The 17,998-nt window shown below is 42.2% G+C and overlaps 1 protein-coding gene across 1 annotated transcript in view; it reads right to left on the reverse strand.

Annotated features, from left to right (window-relative positions):
• The window catches only part of NDFIP2 (Nedd4 family interacting protein 2), a 200,766-nt gene extending 186,609 nt beyond the window's left edge, over positions 1 to 14,157 (reverse strand). The window contains exon 1 of the mRNA XM_069205209.1: positions 13,822 to 14,157. Coding sequence (XP_069061310.1) covers positions 13,822 to 13,863 — 42 coding nt within the window. The 5' untranslated portion in view covers positions 13,864 to 14,157. The remainder of the gene's footprint in view (positions 1 to 13,821) is intronic.
• Between the last annotated feature and the right edge of the window lie 3,841 nt (positions 14,158 to 17,998).

The raw sequence follows: 17,998 nt of genomic DNA on the forward strand, positions 1-17,998 counted from the left end.
GCTGACACACAACTTTACTGCAAAATATCATCCTGTAGTGACATTTGCCATCTGAATACCACACTACACAAGATACAAACCTGGGTAAGCACCAATAACCGAAAACTGAACCCCAATAAAACTGAACATTTACTCTCTTACCCCAATGACAAGCCTTTGACAATCCATGAATGGCTTGAGTCCGTGAAGTCCCTGAGAATCATCCTGGACAAAAACAAGTCAATGAAAAAACACATCACCAATTCAGCCAAAGGGGCAGTATACACCCTAAAACACCTCAGGAAAATCAAACCGTTTATCCAACCAGAAGACCTAAAGACTGTATTACAATCACCAGTCCTTTCGAAACTTGTGCCTCTAAGAACAACTCTTAATGCAGCCGGCAGACTCCTCACAGGTACCAAGAGATTTGACCACATGTCACCCGCTCTCAGAAGTCTCAATTGGCTCTCCACAGAAGGAAAATGCATCTTAAAGACAGATTGTGTCACCTACAAAGTCCTTCACAATGCAAACTCTAAATATTTGGAAAACAAACTATTGAACGCGGGTGGAAATCAGGCCTGAGAGGCTTCAACTCAGTGATTCTCATCCCCCCAAATTGTTTAAAAAAAAATCCCATGAACGTTGCTTCTCAGGTAATGCTCCATGGATTTAGAACTCACTTCCTAAAGATCTCCGCTGTAATCCCTCCTATACTTGTTTTAAACAGAAATTCAAATCACTATGGCTAAACAAATACTTCAACCGCTCCCATGCCCCGCCACACCAACAAGATCATTCGACAAGTCTCTTGACCCAGCGTTTAATCCGTCACTAATGCCACTGACGGATAATGTATTTCTTATACCTCTTATAATACATCTATAATATTGCATTGTTTTTTAATTCCATCCGGATATACTATGTCAACCTTGAATCCTTGTATTAATGCTATGATCTCTGTTCCCACGTACTCTAAAGCGCTGGTACCCGCAGGTCCAGCCATTGCTATATAAAACTCTCAATAAATAAATAAACTCTGCATCACTCAACTCTGCGCCACTCTACACCACCTCACTCTACATCACACTAATCTACACTGAGCCGCTGCAATCCACACCACTACGCTCTATGTCACTCTACTCAATACCCTGAACTCTACCCTGCAACACTTCACTCTACGCCACTTCACTCTACTCAAACAATCTACTTTAAGCCACTCTACTCTACACCAATGTCCTCTACACCACTATATTCAAAACCAATGCACTCTGTGCTAATTTACTCTGCACCATTGTATTTTACTCCATTTCTCTCCGCTCTATGAAAACTCCACAACACTACACTCTGTGATGCTTTACTCCGCTCTATAAATTCATGGAAATTCATGTCCAAATTGTTGGAGAAATGTCTCTTTGGATTTTGAAAAAATGTTGGAGGCAACATGGAGTCTCTGAAACTCACCTCACATCGACTAACAGGATAAAAGGAGATTTTAACATTCACCCATTTTAAATATATGTCTGAAGGAAATTAAAACATTTTAGGACTCCCTCTCTCAACTCAGTCTTGTTTTCAACAGTTTACTAAGTCAAAGATTCTTTAAAATGCACTATTTTTGCCCAACCAAAACATTTCAGAATATATATTATTTTACAGTTTGGGATAGGAGAATATTGAAAGGGATAGGAGAATATACAAATGGCTATCATTTTTCATGTAATGAAAGCAGACTTTTCAGAATTGCACACAATTTCAAAATATGTATTTTTTCTTTCTGCTCTGGCAGTTCTGTGCCCTCCTATTTGCTGGAAAATCGAGAGGTTAATATGGATGCTACAAACACTTGCCTTTCATGTATGGACTCCTGCCAGGAGGCTGCAGGGCAGTTCTGTGCTGTCACATCCCATTGTGTGACAAAGTTACAAGGGTGAGCAAACCTTACAGGTATGAAGAAGCTGGGGGATGGGAAAGGCTATAGCATAGTGCAGACTTAGAAAATTGGAAAGGGGGTGTCACGAGGTACTGCGGGATGTCTATGCAACTCCATCAGGGGCTAGCAGAGTACCATTCAAAACACAGAAGGCGTGCAACTACATCAACTCGGCCTCAGTGGGATGTTAGAAGTGTTTCAACAGAAAAACATGCTTATCACTTTGCAAGCACGGCTGCTGAAATGACGTTCACAATGGAAAAAAAACAGGAAGCATCAGTACAGACACAGAAAACCACAAACCAATGTTGGCTACTCGCATTACCCAAATAACCACAAATCCCTTGTATTGAAATTATGCACAATTCCATTAACAGTCCCCTTTTATCTCTAAATCCCCTGCATTGATCAGCATAACATAAGCATTAATACAATCAAAATCGTTAGCACTGCGTTTAAAGAGAAATACTTTTGTAAGGTGAACTCAAACATGCTTTTTGTAGTTTAAGATGTTGATTGTGCAAGACAGTAATGTAGAAGGAAAAGTATTATTAAAGAACTTTACAGAACCAACATTGGCAAGCTAACATAGCTGACTTTGATGAGACCATAAATGCATACAGCATTTATTAATGCATGAATTTGCAAGAATCAAGTCTATAAAGCCAGACATATTTCCCCTGAATAAAAGGTGGTGGTAATGATGAAGGTGGTGCTGGAGATGACAGTGTTGGTGGTAGTTATGTGGTAACAGCGTTCGTGGCAGTGGTGGTAATGGCGAAGATGGTATTAGAGAATGTGGCAGTGGGGGAGTGTTGGTGATCGAAATGGCAATCGTGGTGGCAATTGAAAAAATGGTGTTAGTAACTTTAATTGTGTTTATATAGTGCTTACTACCTTCGGCGAGGCGGTGAAGTGCTTTACGCTGAGTAGAACACTACTTCAGAACCCAAGGTCAGTGGTTACTCTAGTGGAGTAATGATTATGTAATGGTGGTAGTGATAAGGGCGCTGGTAAATGTGATGCTACAGTTAATGATCTCAAAAGAAACGTACCTGTGTGAAGGAGGTGCTATCTAAATTTCAGTCGCATTAGAGTACTGCCAAAAATATTTTAAAAAGCATATTGCAGTAAACAAACTACAAAAGGAGTGATTTCCATATACAGTTCATGTAGAAGTTAAATAACTGAATGATGTGGGATAACAGAGCATATTTTCCAGAGGAAAAAAATAGTCCCACCTGCATTGCAATACAAACACTCAACAGAAGGTGGAAAGATAGGCCAATAAGCCACTTGCATATGGTGTGGGCATAATAATCATCTGGGTGACAAAAGCACATTCTATGTATGAAGATTAGAAACAAAACATTTTACAGTCAGCTGTGCTGTTAAACCAGACCTAAAATAGTGAATGTAAAATCTGTCAGTAGACTGGAAAATAAACATTTTATAATTCTCTTGACAATCACATCTGTTAGTATGTGAGCAAAGACCAAGCTTGAGACTAAATAAACGTCTACAGCGCTGCAGCAGATGAGAGGACGTGAACAGGCGAAATGCCCTCGGTGGTCTTTGTTTGCTCTCAATGTCTTATTTATTTACCTACGCATTTCGTTTTTCAAAACTGCTTTCTTGCAACTTTCCAGCAAACAATTTTTTAAAAAGGAACCGTTTCAGATGGGCCATAGCCTACAGAAGATGTTTGCTTAGTTGTGATGAATTGTCATCTCTTTCGAAGCCAGGTGCCGTCTACTGTTTATTTACTACTTTCTGCTGCAAATTTTGTGTGTTGACAATAAACTCTTTCTGGGTAGGGAAAGGCTCGCTACATGCCAAGGAGAGACATAGCTGAAATACAGCTAACATAATTTAAGGGGAGTCAGTTTATGTTAAAATAAGGATCTTGACTTTAGAGCTGCAAACTTCTTTTCGACAGACCAAGAAACCATCTCAGCACATCCATGTGAATATGTATGTGCATTTATTTTGTTGTTTCCTCTACTTACCTCACATCTATGCTTTGCTCTAATTACAAAAAGCAATGTACTAAAGCGAAAAAAGAGATCACCCATAAATTATGCAGCTACTAATGGTCGTGCTTGAAGGAGCTAACTTGAAAATTGTGACTATTTTGAAGACTGACAGCAAACAACTTCACTGGCAAACGTCTGCCATACCAGCAAAATAAGCCAGTGATTAACAATATTAGGCCTCATAAAACTATCTAAATGGCTGGCAAATAGCCTGATTTTAACAGAATATCATGTCAGAGACTTGCCAGAGGGTTTATTTTTTAACTGTGCAGAGCACTATTTGATTTCAAAACAACTGCTACAATAAATGTGTTATCTTGCACCATTGATAGGTCAGTTACCAAGTACTACATTATGAGTATTAATTCGGCCAAATAAAGTAGTTGGCACTTCCGTTTAACTGGAATTGTCAAATAGATCTTCATATTACGCGAGGTTCAATGCAAACATTGTACACAAGCCAAGTGATGCAAGCAAAAACAGAATCTTGTCCAGTTCACAAAAAGACCTGAAATCTTCACCTGCACGTTTACAGTCTTGATCGCTGTCGAATTCTGAACCTAATAAAATTCACAAAGCTTTACGAGCACGCAGGGAGCATGTGACAGTCACAGGTTTTCAAGGGAACCACTGGAAAATGTTGTGAATTAATACTGCGTCTAAAGAAAGTGCTGTCCGCATAGATAGACACACTTGGGCATGGTAAATGCAATAGTGTTTTGTTTTCCACACCTCTGTGAAAATATGTCCCAAATGGAAAATAACAGTTACGTGCTATCCCTATCAATTTTAAGAGAGTTCCTAACTCATTCCTACCCTGGAAATAGTCAGAAACTGACTGACTGTTCCCATGGTGGGAATGCATCAAAAAAAAATTGTACGCACAAACCTGAGTTTGTAAACAGTCAAACCTTCCAGGGCATCACTGCCTTGGAGACCATTACCCCACTCAATAGCACATGGTCGTGGGGCAATTCTGTTCAAGAGTAAATTAATTTACGAGTTTAAATTAACCTTTGTGAATTCTCTGTATTAATACATCAAGCCATTATCAGTATAAATTGACCTTAACCCTGCGAAAGGTCCCTTCCATTATATGCAAATCACTATTTGGCACGTGCCAATATTCGGTGCCATAATACATTGTTCAATTTTCTTAAACGGCTACCACACAATTTTATGAGCCTCCAGAAACAAATATCCAAAAGGAAAACGTGGGTTAACCAATTTACACTGCATTTATATATTTATTTTGTTAGTCTTTGTGATGTTTTTGATGGGGTCAGTCTGTATCATGCACTTGCTCTGCAGATTTGTGCTTATCCTTTCTCCCAGAGTTCACCTTCTAAAAATGCTATTTATACAATACAAGTAGCTGCCTAAAACTCTGTTCTGCCTACACTCAGAATCAACAAACGGATATGTACAATATAGGTGTATTACATGAATAAAATCAATGTTTATAAAACGTGTCAACGAGTGCACTGCTGAGATTTTTTAACACATGCCAAGACATCCACTTTCTGGGTGTGTCCTTTATATTAAAAAAAAAAAAAAGAGAGAGAGAAAAAAAAGACTTCCATTCGTTGTATTTGCATTTTATTTATAAAGCGCATTCCGGCTGTAGCATGGAAGCGGTACCAAAGAGAAAGGAGCAGACAAAGTGGTAGAGAGCAGAGAGGCCAGAGTATAGGGCAAAAAGCAAGGTTTTGAGCTGTTTATGGAAAGGTAGGAAGGCTTCTAATTTCCTGATGTGAAGCGGAAGAGCATTCCACAGTTTAGCAGCTGCATTAGTTGTTGGCCATGCTGCTAAATAACTGCAGAGAATATAATATTGTGTACAACTGCTTCACTGGTGAATAATAACACAAAATCACAAGAACAGATATTAATCTAACAAGCCTTCCCCTTATCTCACGCACAAACTCTCACATTTCAGAATTCCTCTTTAAATATTTTAAATCACAGTCTCCACTTTCGTCATTCCACTTCATCTTACCTTTCTGCACGACCTTACTGTGCACTCCTAAGACTAACATACATCTGTAGAGTAAACTCATATTAGCAGCAGCTCATCTTGGTGGAAAAATAATTCAAATTAAAACTAGAAGCCATCGATCTTAGTAAGATATTCTTCACTGCACCAAACAATACGTACTAATGTAATAAAGGTACAAACAAAATGTACTCATGAAAGAAGCATACATAAACTAAAGCAGAAAACCACAAATCCAAAATATATTACATATTTAATGGATAGCACATAGGGGCAAGCTCACCAGAAGTACGTTTGTTCAACTAGCCAACTTTCTTGGAAAATAGGGAAAGGCAAGTCTGAAAAAGTGTGAAATATTCAAAGAACTAGGGGATCCATTGAAATTAATAGTGCCTTACCAAACCACGTATTGGTAACACAAAAATAAAATTGGCAAAAAAAAAAAAGTAGCGCATAAATCACTCCCCGCTACTGAAGGTTCAACTCAAAGAACCTGAATTCAGACCCTGGCAACTGAGTATAGATACTCAAACTTCGACAGTGCTTCCAGGACACACCAATGGCAGAAACGTGTGCCATATAACTCTCTACAACAAAACATAACACACCACATATGGTGCTGATATGCACGCGAGTTTAGAGATCATACAGCCACAATACATTTACAGTTACAGTACGCAAACTACTCCTTCAACCCCATCGCAAGTAAGCTAGTAAAGGTTCCCCCTGGAAGACACCCTACCAAGCCTGGTAAGGCAAAATATAAAATATATGAAAAATTCTCTGGTCAGGCACAAGGGCAAAAAATTTTATGCACGGCTTTGAATGTGCATGCAACTTAAGGATTGGTGAATCATGCATTATTTTAATTCAGCTGTGGCATGAATATGGCTTTCATAGTAATGGTCCACTGCTCGTTCTTTCACATAAAATTTAGAGCCTGAAACTAAAATTATGTAACGGAGGCAAACCTGCACTGGCCAGATGCCTGACAGGTAAACTAGACAGTTCCAGCGCTGTCCAAAACAGTAAAAACAAAGCAAAATAAACACCACCACCAGCCCAAGTTTGTAAATACGTGATTTACAAAGGACTAAAACCAGGGTAAGTAGGAATATTTACAGAACATCAACAGATAGTTAAAAGGCCCGCCCTAAATGGCTGTGATGTGACGGTGCTAATATAAAAACAAGCACATGACTGGGCAAACCATAAATCCAACCTCATATTGGCTCATGCCTAAGGGCAAAATTAGATCAAATATTTGCCAGTTGCGAGGGAGTTGCCGCGTTTAATCCCAACAGCAGAAAGTGCTAAAACAGACAACCAGAGAGCACTTTCAAACACATGAAATGGGGATGTGCGCAGTACAAAAATTCTTGTGTTTGGCTTAAAACACTATAACGTTGCTCCATCTATATTAACAATCAAGGCCACATGTAGGGTACACAATATAACAGACGTGCATAGTTTCAATGATGTTCATTATGGCATTGCCATAGGGGCGGGGCAAGAATATTTCCCTATCCTGTGATATAATTTGATCTACTAAGGTGAAATTATCCCATATGTTAAAGAAATACAGTTTAAAAAAAATTGCAGAGGCTATCAGTTTTGCAGGTTGTCTGTTGCACTATTTACATGGGGAACATTTCAGGGCTCGACTCGTGCACAGGCTAAGAGTAGGAGCTGACCTATGACTGGCTCGCATGGTTAATTTATTGGCTCGTCACCTTCAGAAATGCCCTAGTTTGATCCAAACCACCCCTGGTGCCAACCCCTACTCCGACTCTGACCCCTTCCATGACCCTTTAGCCTTTCATCCTCTTCAACATTTCCTTATCATTCTTCCGCTCTTCCCCATGTGACCCAACACGACTGGCCCTTTTATCAAGAGTGCATGCCTTTATTTACCTCAGTCCACTCCCCTCCTACCTACTGCTTATACTAGGGTGACCACCCATTCGTAATTTTCATGGAATGCCCGTAATTTCGCCCTGCCATCCGTTGTGCTGTGATAAAAGGCTTAACGGATGGCATTTGTCTGTAATTTTAGCCTTTCACTTAAAAGACAAAATGTAATTAGGACAGATCAGTTTCCCCCAGCTGGACTGAAAGGCAGGGACTCTCTTGTGCTCAGATGGAGGTAGGGGCAGGCAGATAAGAAAAGGCATTCTTGCCAGGGTGTCTCCTTCCCTAAAGAAATGCAAATGGGCACAACTGGTAAATCAGCAAATGGCAAAGGGGCTTGAAAACCTGAATTGAATTTAATCAAAGGAGTCACTTGAAGCTTCCTGTGACAAATATATGTTCTTTTAGAGAGGTACTGTAGGGGTATTCCAAGGTGAGCTATGGAGTGTGTGGTTTTATTGGACTGTTATAAAAATGTTAGTACTAGGTATAAACTGTATATTTTTCAAATCTGTATTTTAGAAGGATTTTTTTTTAATTTAACCGAAATGTATTTGCACATTTTATAGCAGCCTACATTATGATGTGTGTAATGCATGTTTAAAATAAGGACTTACACATTCACAGTCCTTTCAGGGACCTTGGTACCTCATAGTACTAACAAACATTAGCAAAGCCAATAGGTCTCGTCTATGCAAGAGTTATTGGCTTTGCCAATGTGTTTTAGCCATGTGATACACCAGAGTGGCTGCTGTTCATCATGGCTAAAGGTTAGTGGAATAGTGGTGTAGAGTGGAGTAGAGTGGCATAGGAGCAGGGGTGTAGAGTACAGTGGCATAGAATGCAGTAGTGTAGTGTACTGGCGTAGAATGCAGTAGTACAGAGTAGAGTGTTCTAGAGTACAGTGGTGGAGAGTGCAATGTTGCAGAGTAGAGTGTCAGTGCAGTGGTGTAGAGTGGAGTAGAGTGGCATAGGAGCAGTGGCGTAGAGCACAATGGTGCAGAGTACAGTGCAGTTGTTTAGAGTGCATTGGCGTAGAGTGCAGTGGTTTAGAGTGCAGTGGCATGGGGCAGAGTGGTATACGATAGAGTGGCAGAGAATACAGTAGAGTAGAGTGGTGCAGTGGCATAGAAAATGCAGTAGAGTTGAGTGGTGCAGTGGCAGAGTAGACTAGAATGGCATAGAGTGCAGTGGCGGAGAGGTGCAGAGTGGAGTAGTGTAGAGTGGTGTAGTGCAGAGTATAGTGCTGTAGAGTGCAGTGTCAGAGTAGAGTGATGCAGAGTAGAGTGGCACAGGGTGCAGTGGCATAGAATGCAGTAGTACAGAGTAGAGAGGTGGAGAGTAGAGAGGTGGAGAGTATAGTGGTGGAGAGTACAATGTTGCAGAGTAGAGTGTCACTGCAATAGTGTAGAGTGGAGTAGAGTGCCACAGAGAGCACTGGAATAGAGAACAGTGGTGCAGAATAGAGGGCAGTGTCGTACAGTGCAGTTGTTTAGAGTGCAGTGGCATACAGTGGCATGAGGCAGAGAAGAGTGGCATATATTGCAGTGGAGTATAGTGGCATACAATAGAGTGGCAGAGAGTGCAGCAGTGTAGAGTGGTTCAGTGGCAAAGAGTGGAGAGTAGACTTGAGTGGCAGAGTGCAGTAGTGTAGAGTGGTGCAGTGCAGAGTATAGTGCTGTAGAGTGCAGTGGCATAGAGCGGTGTGATGCAGAGTAGAGTAAAATAGAGTGCAGTGGCGTAGAATGCAGTGGTGCAGAGTAGAGTGTCAGTGCAGTGGTGTACAGTGGTACAGAGTACAGTGGTGCAGAGTAAAGGGCAGCCGCATACAGTGCAGTTGTTTAGATTACATTGGTGTAGATTGCAATGGGATACAGTGGCATGGGGCACAGTAGAGTGGCATACAGTGCAGTGGAGTAGCATGGCATACAGTGTAGTGGAGTAGCGTGGCATACAATAGAGTGGCAGAGAGTGCAGCAGTGTAGAGTGGTTCAGTGGCATAGAATGGAGAGTAGACTTGAGTGGCAGACTGCAGAGGCGTAGAGTGGTGTAGAGTGGTGTAGAGTGGTGCAGAGTGGAGTAGTGTGGAGTGGTGTAGTGCTGTAAAGTGCAGTGGCCTAGAGTGGAGTTATGCAGAGTAGATTGGTATAGAGTGCAGTGGAATAGAGTATTGGTGCAGAAAGCAGTAGTAAAGAGTAGAGTGGTGTAGAGTAGAGTGGTGTAGAGTATAGTGGCGGCCAGTGCAGTGCCGTATAGTGCAGTTGTTTAGAGTGCATTGGTGTAGAGTGAATTGAAGTAAAGTGCATTGGTTTAGAGTGGAGTGGGGCAGAGTAGTGTTGAGTGAAATGGCGTAGAATAGATTGTTTCAGAGTAGAGTGCAGTGGCATAGAGTGGAGCGGTGCAGGCTAGAGTGCAGTGGCATAGAATGCAATGGCGCAGAGTGCAGTGGCATAAAAAAGATTGTTTCACAGTAGAGTGAAGTGGCATAGAGTGGAGCGGTGGAGGGTAGAGTGGAGTTGTAGAGTGTGATGGCATACAGTGTATTAGCATAGAGTGCAGTGGCATACAGTGCAGCGTTGCAGAGTGGCATAGAGTAGAGTTGTGCAGACTAGATTAGAGTTGCCTAGGCAGGAGTGGTATAGCGTACAGAGGCGCAGTAGTGTGGAGAGGTGTTAAGTGCATTGGCACAGAGTAGAGTGGTACAGAGTAGAGCAGAGAGGTGTGGTCTGAAGTGGCATAGAGTGCAGTGGCATAGAGTGAAGTGGTTCAGAGTGAAGAAGACTGCAGTGTCCCACAGTACAGTGGCATTGAGTAGTGTAAAGTGGAGTGATGCAGAGTAGGGTCCAGTGGTGGAGTGGTACAGAGAAGAGTGGAGTATACATGGTGTGGTAACACACTGCTATTACAGACAACACGTTTTTGATTGAAATGACCATTACATTTGCACAGACATACAGTTTTTCAAATAAAACTGTACAGTGCACAGATAATGATGTGTGGAAATTGCATCACCTAATGCAATGATTTGTTTTAATCACATAAATGTATTTGTTTCTAGCAGAGTTCAGAATTAACAAAAATGTGCTTAATTTGTACTCCTAGTTCTGGTATATTCTGAAGTTTATTTAAATGTGGTCATGTGAGAGAAAAAACTCTTTCCTAACCCCAGTATTCAGCAAGATTGTCGCATAAATCCTCTCACTTTGAAGTCAGAGAAAGAAAAGTAAACACTAAGTTCCCACTGAAGACAGAGCATGACCTCTGACCTTGTTCTTTGAATGCACAGCAAATGAGATGAGGTAAGAACAAGATTTACAGGCCTATTTACAGAAAGGGTCACTCGAAGGATACTGTAAATAAGGTTTTGGCAAGGGAAGGAACAAACTCAAGCTGCATAGCTTAAAACAAATAAAGCCAGCAAATTGAAAGCAATGAAATGTGAGTTACAAACCAAACAGCCAATGGCAAGCAACGGGCGGAATGCATTCCCAAGAAAGCTCTATGAATGTACTTAAAATGACAGCCATGGGATATTTTGTGGGGAAAGTTCAGTATTTTAATCCAGTCTGTATTTTGCAGACATTTGGCCACATCAATCACCCGTGTGGTATGATAAGAAGACCTGGAGTGGTCTCCATGTTGCAGGAAAGATCTGTACACCCATTTTATCCGTTCCCCATCAGTCCCTATTGTGCAGAGCTTCTGGCACACCTCATGTAAGGTTAGTACTAGCTGGCAGACATGAAATAGGGCATTTAATTATTATTTAAGGTAGCTGTAAGTAAGGAGTTGACCAGGGTGAAGATGGTAGTCTGCCACAAGGGTTTGGAAATTTAGTAGCTCGCCGTCCAGAAACAAATCGCCCAATTTTAAGACACCTGTAGCATGCCACTGATGGGGTTGCTCTGAGCATCAGCTGTCTCGTGCGAGTGGGAAGGCTTTGCAAAGGCAATGCAGGAGCACAGGATTTCTTTGTGTGTGAGATTTTACAGGTTCTAGCAAGGCAAGAGAAAGCTGTGCATGATAACCCCGGATGGTGATCCATAGAATGGTCAGTAGGAAACAATGAGCAGTGCAGTAAGCCCTCCTTAAATGTTTTTACGGATAAACCCCATCTCATGCAGGGGAGCGGGCAGAAAGCCAGCGAGCCACGTATTGGACCTGTGCAGCTGAATCATAGCGTTCTAAGTCCAAAAGGCCTAATCCACTCACAGTCACAGGTAGCTTTAGGGTGGAAAGAGCTACCCAATAGCGCCTCAGCAACCAAATCAGATGTGTGGCATGTCTGCAGTAGGAATGAAGGACGAGCAGAGGAAGGTTTGCAAAATAATACTATCATCGGGGTAGCACACCAACTTCACTACAGAAAGCAGAAGAGAAGACCAAAAAGCAAACTGGGCTCAGAGGGACCATGACGCTCTGCGGAGATTTCCATCCTTCAAATCATTAGGAGAATGGTAGATATTAATCACTAGGTATCGAAATGTAACTGGTTCCCAGTTAAATCTGAGGGCTAATTGTATATAAAGGCGAAAACAGTGCCATATGTTAAAGAAACACTAATTACATTTTTTACATTTTGTTTGTGCAATTTACATCCCAAATATTTTGAAGATGAAATGTGTACTTGACACTTTGGGATAACCCAGATTACTAGTTTGGCTTTTGCTCAATTTCAAAACCATTTTAAGACATGGACAAAGTGGGCAATTGCCTTTCACAAACTTGCAAAAGGTCTGGCTCCTGCTCACCCTTCATAAGCATGAACAGCGGACCATTGCACCAGAAGAGTTTGCCAAAGTGGGTGGGTGCTGCTTGTTCAACCACTTTGCAATACTTCTTCTGTTTCTATCCTGTCTGCAGAGACAACTCCTCAAGTACCCAATACCTTCTGATAGTTTTGGTTGACACATCTTGTCTGATTTTAGGCATTGTCCCACCTTGTTCTTCTCTTCCTTATTTATCCAGTTCTTAGCATCAACCCTTTGCACCAGTTGCCGTAGATCTCCCATTTGATCTCAATTTCATCATACTCTTACTATCTTTGATTGTCAGTCCGGGCTCCCACTTCTGAGATAAATGTAGAGTCCCAGACGTACACTCTAGTGCTGTAAGACTACAGACAAGTTGTGGTTACCTCACATCCTGACATTAGGTGTGAGACTGTTGCCCACACTTTCTGCCCTGCCTCATTAATTTGTTTTTAGGTTGAAAGTCCATGGGCGGTTGGGGTGAGCCAGATGTTTTTGTTCAATTTGTTTAATCTACCATGAGGTTAACTAGTTAATGTTTCCCAAACTGTTTGCCAGGGGTTTTAAAACGTTCAGAAACCTAATCAAAATGTTGCTATTACTTTCTCTTCAAGAAATATTGGGTAGATTTGGGTAGGGGTGATGGCCTTGACACAGTGCTAAAGGGAATAAATTTACTACTGAACAAGGAAGTAATGTTAGTCCTGAATGTAGCATAACGGGAGGCAATCATTAAAAGACCACAGTAAATAAATAGTGCTGTGTTAAAAACGAGTAAATAAATGCACAGATAAGAGACATGGCCTCTCTTGGGTGTGTCTGTAAAACTGACATTTGTTCTTGAATTTTTGTCCTGAATTTTGACCCTTCGTCCTGAATTGTGACCCTTTGTCCTGAATTTTTTACAGTCCTATCCAGAATTTGCTTCAATGCCAGGTGGTCACCCTAGCTTATACTGCACACGTTTCCTTTCACGTCTTCCCTTTCCACTATCCCGATACACCCCCGAAAGGAATCCCCTGCCACCAAGCCGAAAACATTCTTCCCAAGCGCCTTCAGCCTCAGCTGAATCCCAAGCCTCCGCAGCTTCCGGATGGGGCACCGGGGTTGCCCTGGTGCTGCGGACAGGTTGTGCACTGCACGCAAAGAGGAGGTGCATTCTGATGCTTTCTCCCATTCTGTATACCTCCCCACTCCCACCGCAGTTCTCACCACTTGGTATCGGCTGCCACCGCCCGACTGCAGGTGATCCATGGTGCCAGGAGGCGCCGGCTCAGTGCAGAGTCGAAGACACCTTGAAGAGCAATCACGCTGCTCCTGGCAGGGGGACGTTGGTTTCCGGGAAGCGCTACTGCCGTCGCGATGAAAGATCAAGACTGGCACCAAATGACAGGCAGCGGTGGCCCTGGACAAGCAACGCGGCACGTCACGCGCAGACGCACAGCCCGCGCAACGCGCATGCGCCTCTTCTGGGCTACAAAGTGCAGCTTGGGAGGATTTGGGGACGTGTGTATGAAAGCTTGATGTCTGGGGAAGTGAGATACTACAATACTCAGCTTCCCTAAAGAGTGCACTTAAATGATTCCTTCGAGAGGATGTGGCGTAACGGCCAGCACTGCCTACTTAGTCGCTGGGGAGCCACTTTGAATCTAAGCGTCGACCTGTGATTCTGGCCAAATTACTCACTCTCCCCGTGCCCACCAAAGAATGAATGTACCCTAGTGCGACCCAATACTTTCGGGTCGAGTTCGATCAATATAAAGCCGCAAAAAATGTATTTTCAGAGGCATGTTTATATGACTGATAATAGGGGCGGGGGAGGGATTCTGAGTTTTACCCAGAAGACCTGCTCAAGTGTCAAGAGGAAGAAAGGAGTTTGGGAGATGATGGAGTGAGTAGAGGGAAGAGGTCCGGGATAAAGAAGACTGGAATGTTAAAGATTAGGGGTAAGAAATCGGGATATTAACTGTCCTGCGTCAGTGCGATGGATAAGCACCCTTGTGCTGAGGAGATAAGGGCAAGACTGCGTGAGATGTGTTTTATAAACCCTTGTGCTTATAAGCAATTTGGTTTTACTTTTTAGCGCTTCTCTTTGTGGAAATTGGGGGCCATAAAGAGCTTCCTGATAGACATCCTCAGAGCCAGTTTGTCTGTACCCTGGGTCCTTAGGAAACCGCGCCGAGTCATCGCTGCCTGTTTCACCAAAGGGGTATTATCCCTGGGATGTTGTATCCTTTTATTATTTCTTTTTTTTTCTCTCTCTCTCTGATTTGCCCTTGATTATTATTGTAATTTTCCTTCCTTTTTTTTTTTTTAATTTGTTCTGGCCCTCTGGTGCCATCTTTTCCTTTTCCTGCTTGATTTCCAGGGCTTTCTGCCCTTCCTGCTTATTTATTCGGGGCTCCTGCCCCTCTGGCTCCTGTGCTGCGTTCCCCTCTCTGGGGAGCACAGCCTGAGCATCGCGCTGCTGAAAGACGGGATGTGCGCGTGTGTTTTGAGACGCGCACGCCCCCCACGTGGTGCTGCCGGGCCTCCATGTGAGAGCGCTGCTCTCAGTCCAGCGCCGAAGGTAAGGCCGCGTTTTTTTTCTCTTCTTCCTGCCGCACGCACGCCTTTCAGGCCGTGGCAATGATTGAAGGGGTGGCCCCGGGGCTCGGGGAGACTCGCGTTTGAGGAGAGGCGTGGTACACTGCTTAAACCGGGGCGCAGCGCGCTTCTTGCCTGTACATCTGAGCGCCCGCGTGACCACGCGTTCTTCTGCACCTCACGGATCAGGGTGCTACCGGTCGCGTTTCTTTTTCCTTTTCAGGTTGTGCATCGGTCGCAGTGTGACCTGAGTGCGACGCAGGAGTAACAATCCCATCCTCGTCGCCACTGTAAGGTGGGGAAGGCCACCTCGATATTCTGCGCAACGGATCACACGTACGCTTTCGTGTTGGTCTCACAGGGGAACTGCGTCAGCGCAGCCCCAGCTTTATTAGGTAACCTCGGTTCCGCGTTTGTCATGACGCGCGGAACTCAATACAAATTAAAGGAGAGTCCGGGTGGCTCTCTACATCCACGTCCCTTTATGACTAATTTATACACTCAGGGACTCGTTTTAGGCCAATGAATCTTTTGACCCTGATTGAAGACACCTTAGGACGAGATAGCTAATCAACATGTCAAGCAGTACGTCAATAATGTCATTAATATTTATCATAACAATGCAATTCACCTTAGTGAAAGACATTTAACGAAACTCAGAACAGCACCATGACCTTTTAGTCATGAATAACCACACCAGTTTAGTATGATTTTGGGATATTTATTCCCTATTGATTACAATTGTACTAGTAAGTTTATTAGTCTCAAAACCAAGAAACACATTAGCATAGTCACAATATGGCAACTCTGATAAGATTTCATCAAAGCAAGGATCACAAACATCAGAATATAGCAAGGTGTGAACATAGGTTATCCCTAGTAGAAGCGCATTATTCAACAAAGCATAGATTCAGTCATTCGTCTATTTGTGTCAGTTTAGTGGACCCCTATACTAACCTCAAATTAGCATTGGCATGTTGGGCTTCATGCAAAACAATTTAGTAACATCAATTTGGAAAACATCTAGCTATGGTATCTACCAAAAGAAGCAGTTGGTACAGACAATTACAATTTCATTGTCATATAGTTACCCTCCAAGTTTGGGTCAGCACTCCGGTTCGGTCTTCGTCTTCAGGACATCCCATTAGGGGTAAGAAATCGGGATATTAACTGTCCTGCGTCAGTGCGATGGATAAGCACCCTTGTGCTGAGGAGATAAGGGTAAGACTCTGCGTGAGATGTGTTTTATAAGCCCTTGTGCTTATAAGCTATTTGGTTTTACTTTTTAGCGCTTCTCTTTGTGGAAATTGGAGGCCATAAAGAGCTTCCTGATGGACATCCTCAGAGCCAGTATGAAAGCATAAATGCCAAAATGTCGGGATAGTGTGCAAATGCATGCAAACAGCATTTGTGCATGTCTGTATTTTAAAGCTTCAGCACATTATAGCCAAATATATTGGCTTTTTCAGTAATTTCCACTCAGACATGAAGCACTGCTGGATTTTTTAAAGTATTCACTGTAGGAACGTCACTGTTTTTGGCATGGTTACACCCATTTTTTGCCTCTTTATCAGTGTGTTCAGACTTTCACCGGGATCCTGCTAACCAGGACTCCAGTGATAGTGCTCTCTCCTCTAAATGTGTTTGCTTAGGTACACTTTACGCCCACAGTTGTCACACTGTTGTACCCCTGAAAGTCCCTAATATATTGAACTTAGGTACTGTCTGTCTGACCTTAATAAGTAAACTTACAAGGAGACGCAAATAGGTCGATGAACCTTTTGACTCGCAATTAAGATGTTCCTACCATAGATCCATTATATAATAATCAATACACGGCAATCAATAATCATTAATAATCAATAATCAATGGAGTCAGTAATTGTCACGCACCAGGACCTTTCAGTCATAAATAACCACATCTTTAGTAAAAGTTTAAAATATTTGTTTACCTATATTAACAATGCTAACGTCATGTAGATTAATCTCAAAATCAGATGAAACACATATAGAAACAACACTGGTTTCCCAAAGCGGCGGAAGAAATTTAATCTAATCAAAGCTTGAACAACAACACATTCTAAAGTTATGGTGCAAATCAATAGCAAAGTCACCTGTGTCAATGTTATGATGTACATGAAGTTCAGCAGAGAAATTCGTCAAACATTAGTCCCTGTTATCATAAGTCATTAGTGAGAATCCTTAACTAACATCAAATTAGCATTAGCATGTTAGGCTTCATGCAAAACAATTTAGTAACACAAATTTGGAAAAATATCTTACTGTGGTAGAGCCATAGACAAAACATCGCAGTTGGTACCTAGAAAGAAAAAGCAAATATGCATAATATTCACAATCTGGATATACCTATCCTCAGGGTGTATCAGCAAAGCAGAATCAGTCTTCCTCCTTGGGACATCACTCGATCAGCAAGACATGAGCCTTCAGCATCAGAAATTAAAAGGGCAAAATCTTTAAGCATTAAAGTTAAACACGTCTCTTGTCAAGACGCATAAGAAAGTAGTAACCGGCCGATCAAGAAAAATGGGAAATAGGCTGTCTTCTCTCAGAATGATCCTCTGCAGTGTTGTTAAGTCAAAGTTACCCAAACTACCCCTCAAATCCCCATTGGTCAGTTAATCGTATGTTCACATCTCTCCTATAAAACTAAAATCCCAAATCTATGAATTCTAATATTACTCCGTTCACATATCGTTGATTGGTTTGTCTTGCGGTGTCCTCATAATCCGGCTTGTCAGGTAACAATATTGTTGCTGCTTCCACTCTAGTCAGTATCTTCATT

This window comes from Pleurodeles waltl, chromosome 8 (genome assembly GCF_031143425.1).
Source record: "Pleurodeles waltl isolate 20211129_DDA chromosome 8, aPleWal1.hap1.20221129, whole genome shotgun sequence".
NCBI classification, from domain to species: Eukaryota; Metazoa; Chordata; class Amphibia; order Caudata; family Salamandridae; genus Pleurodeles; species Pleurodeles waltl.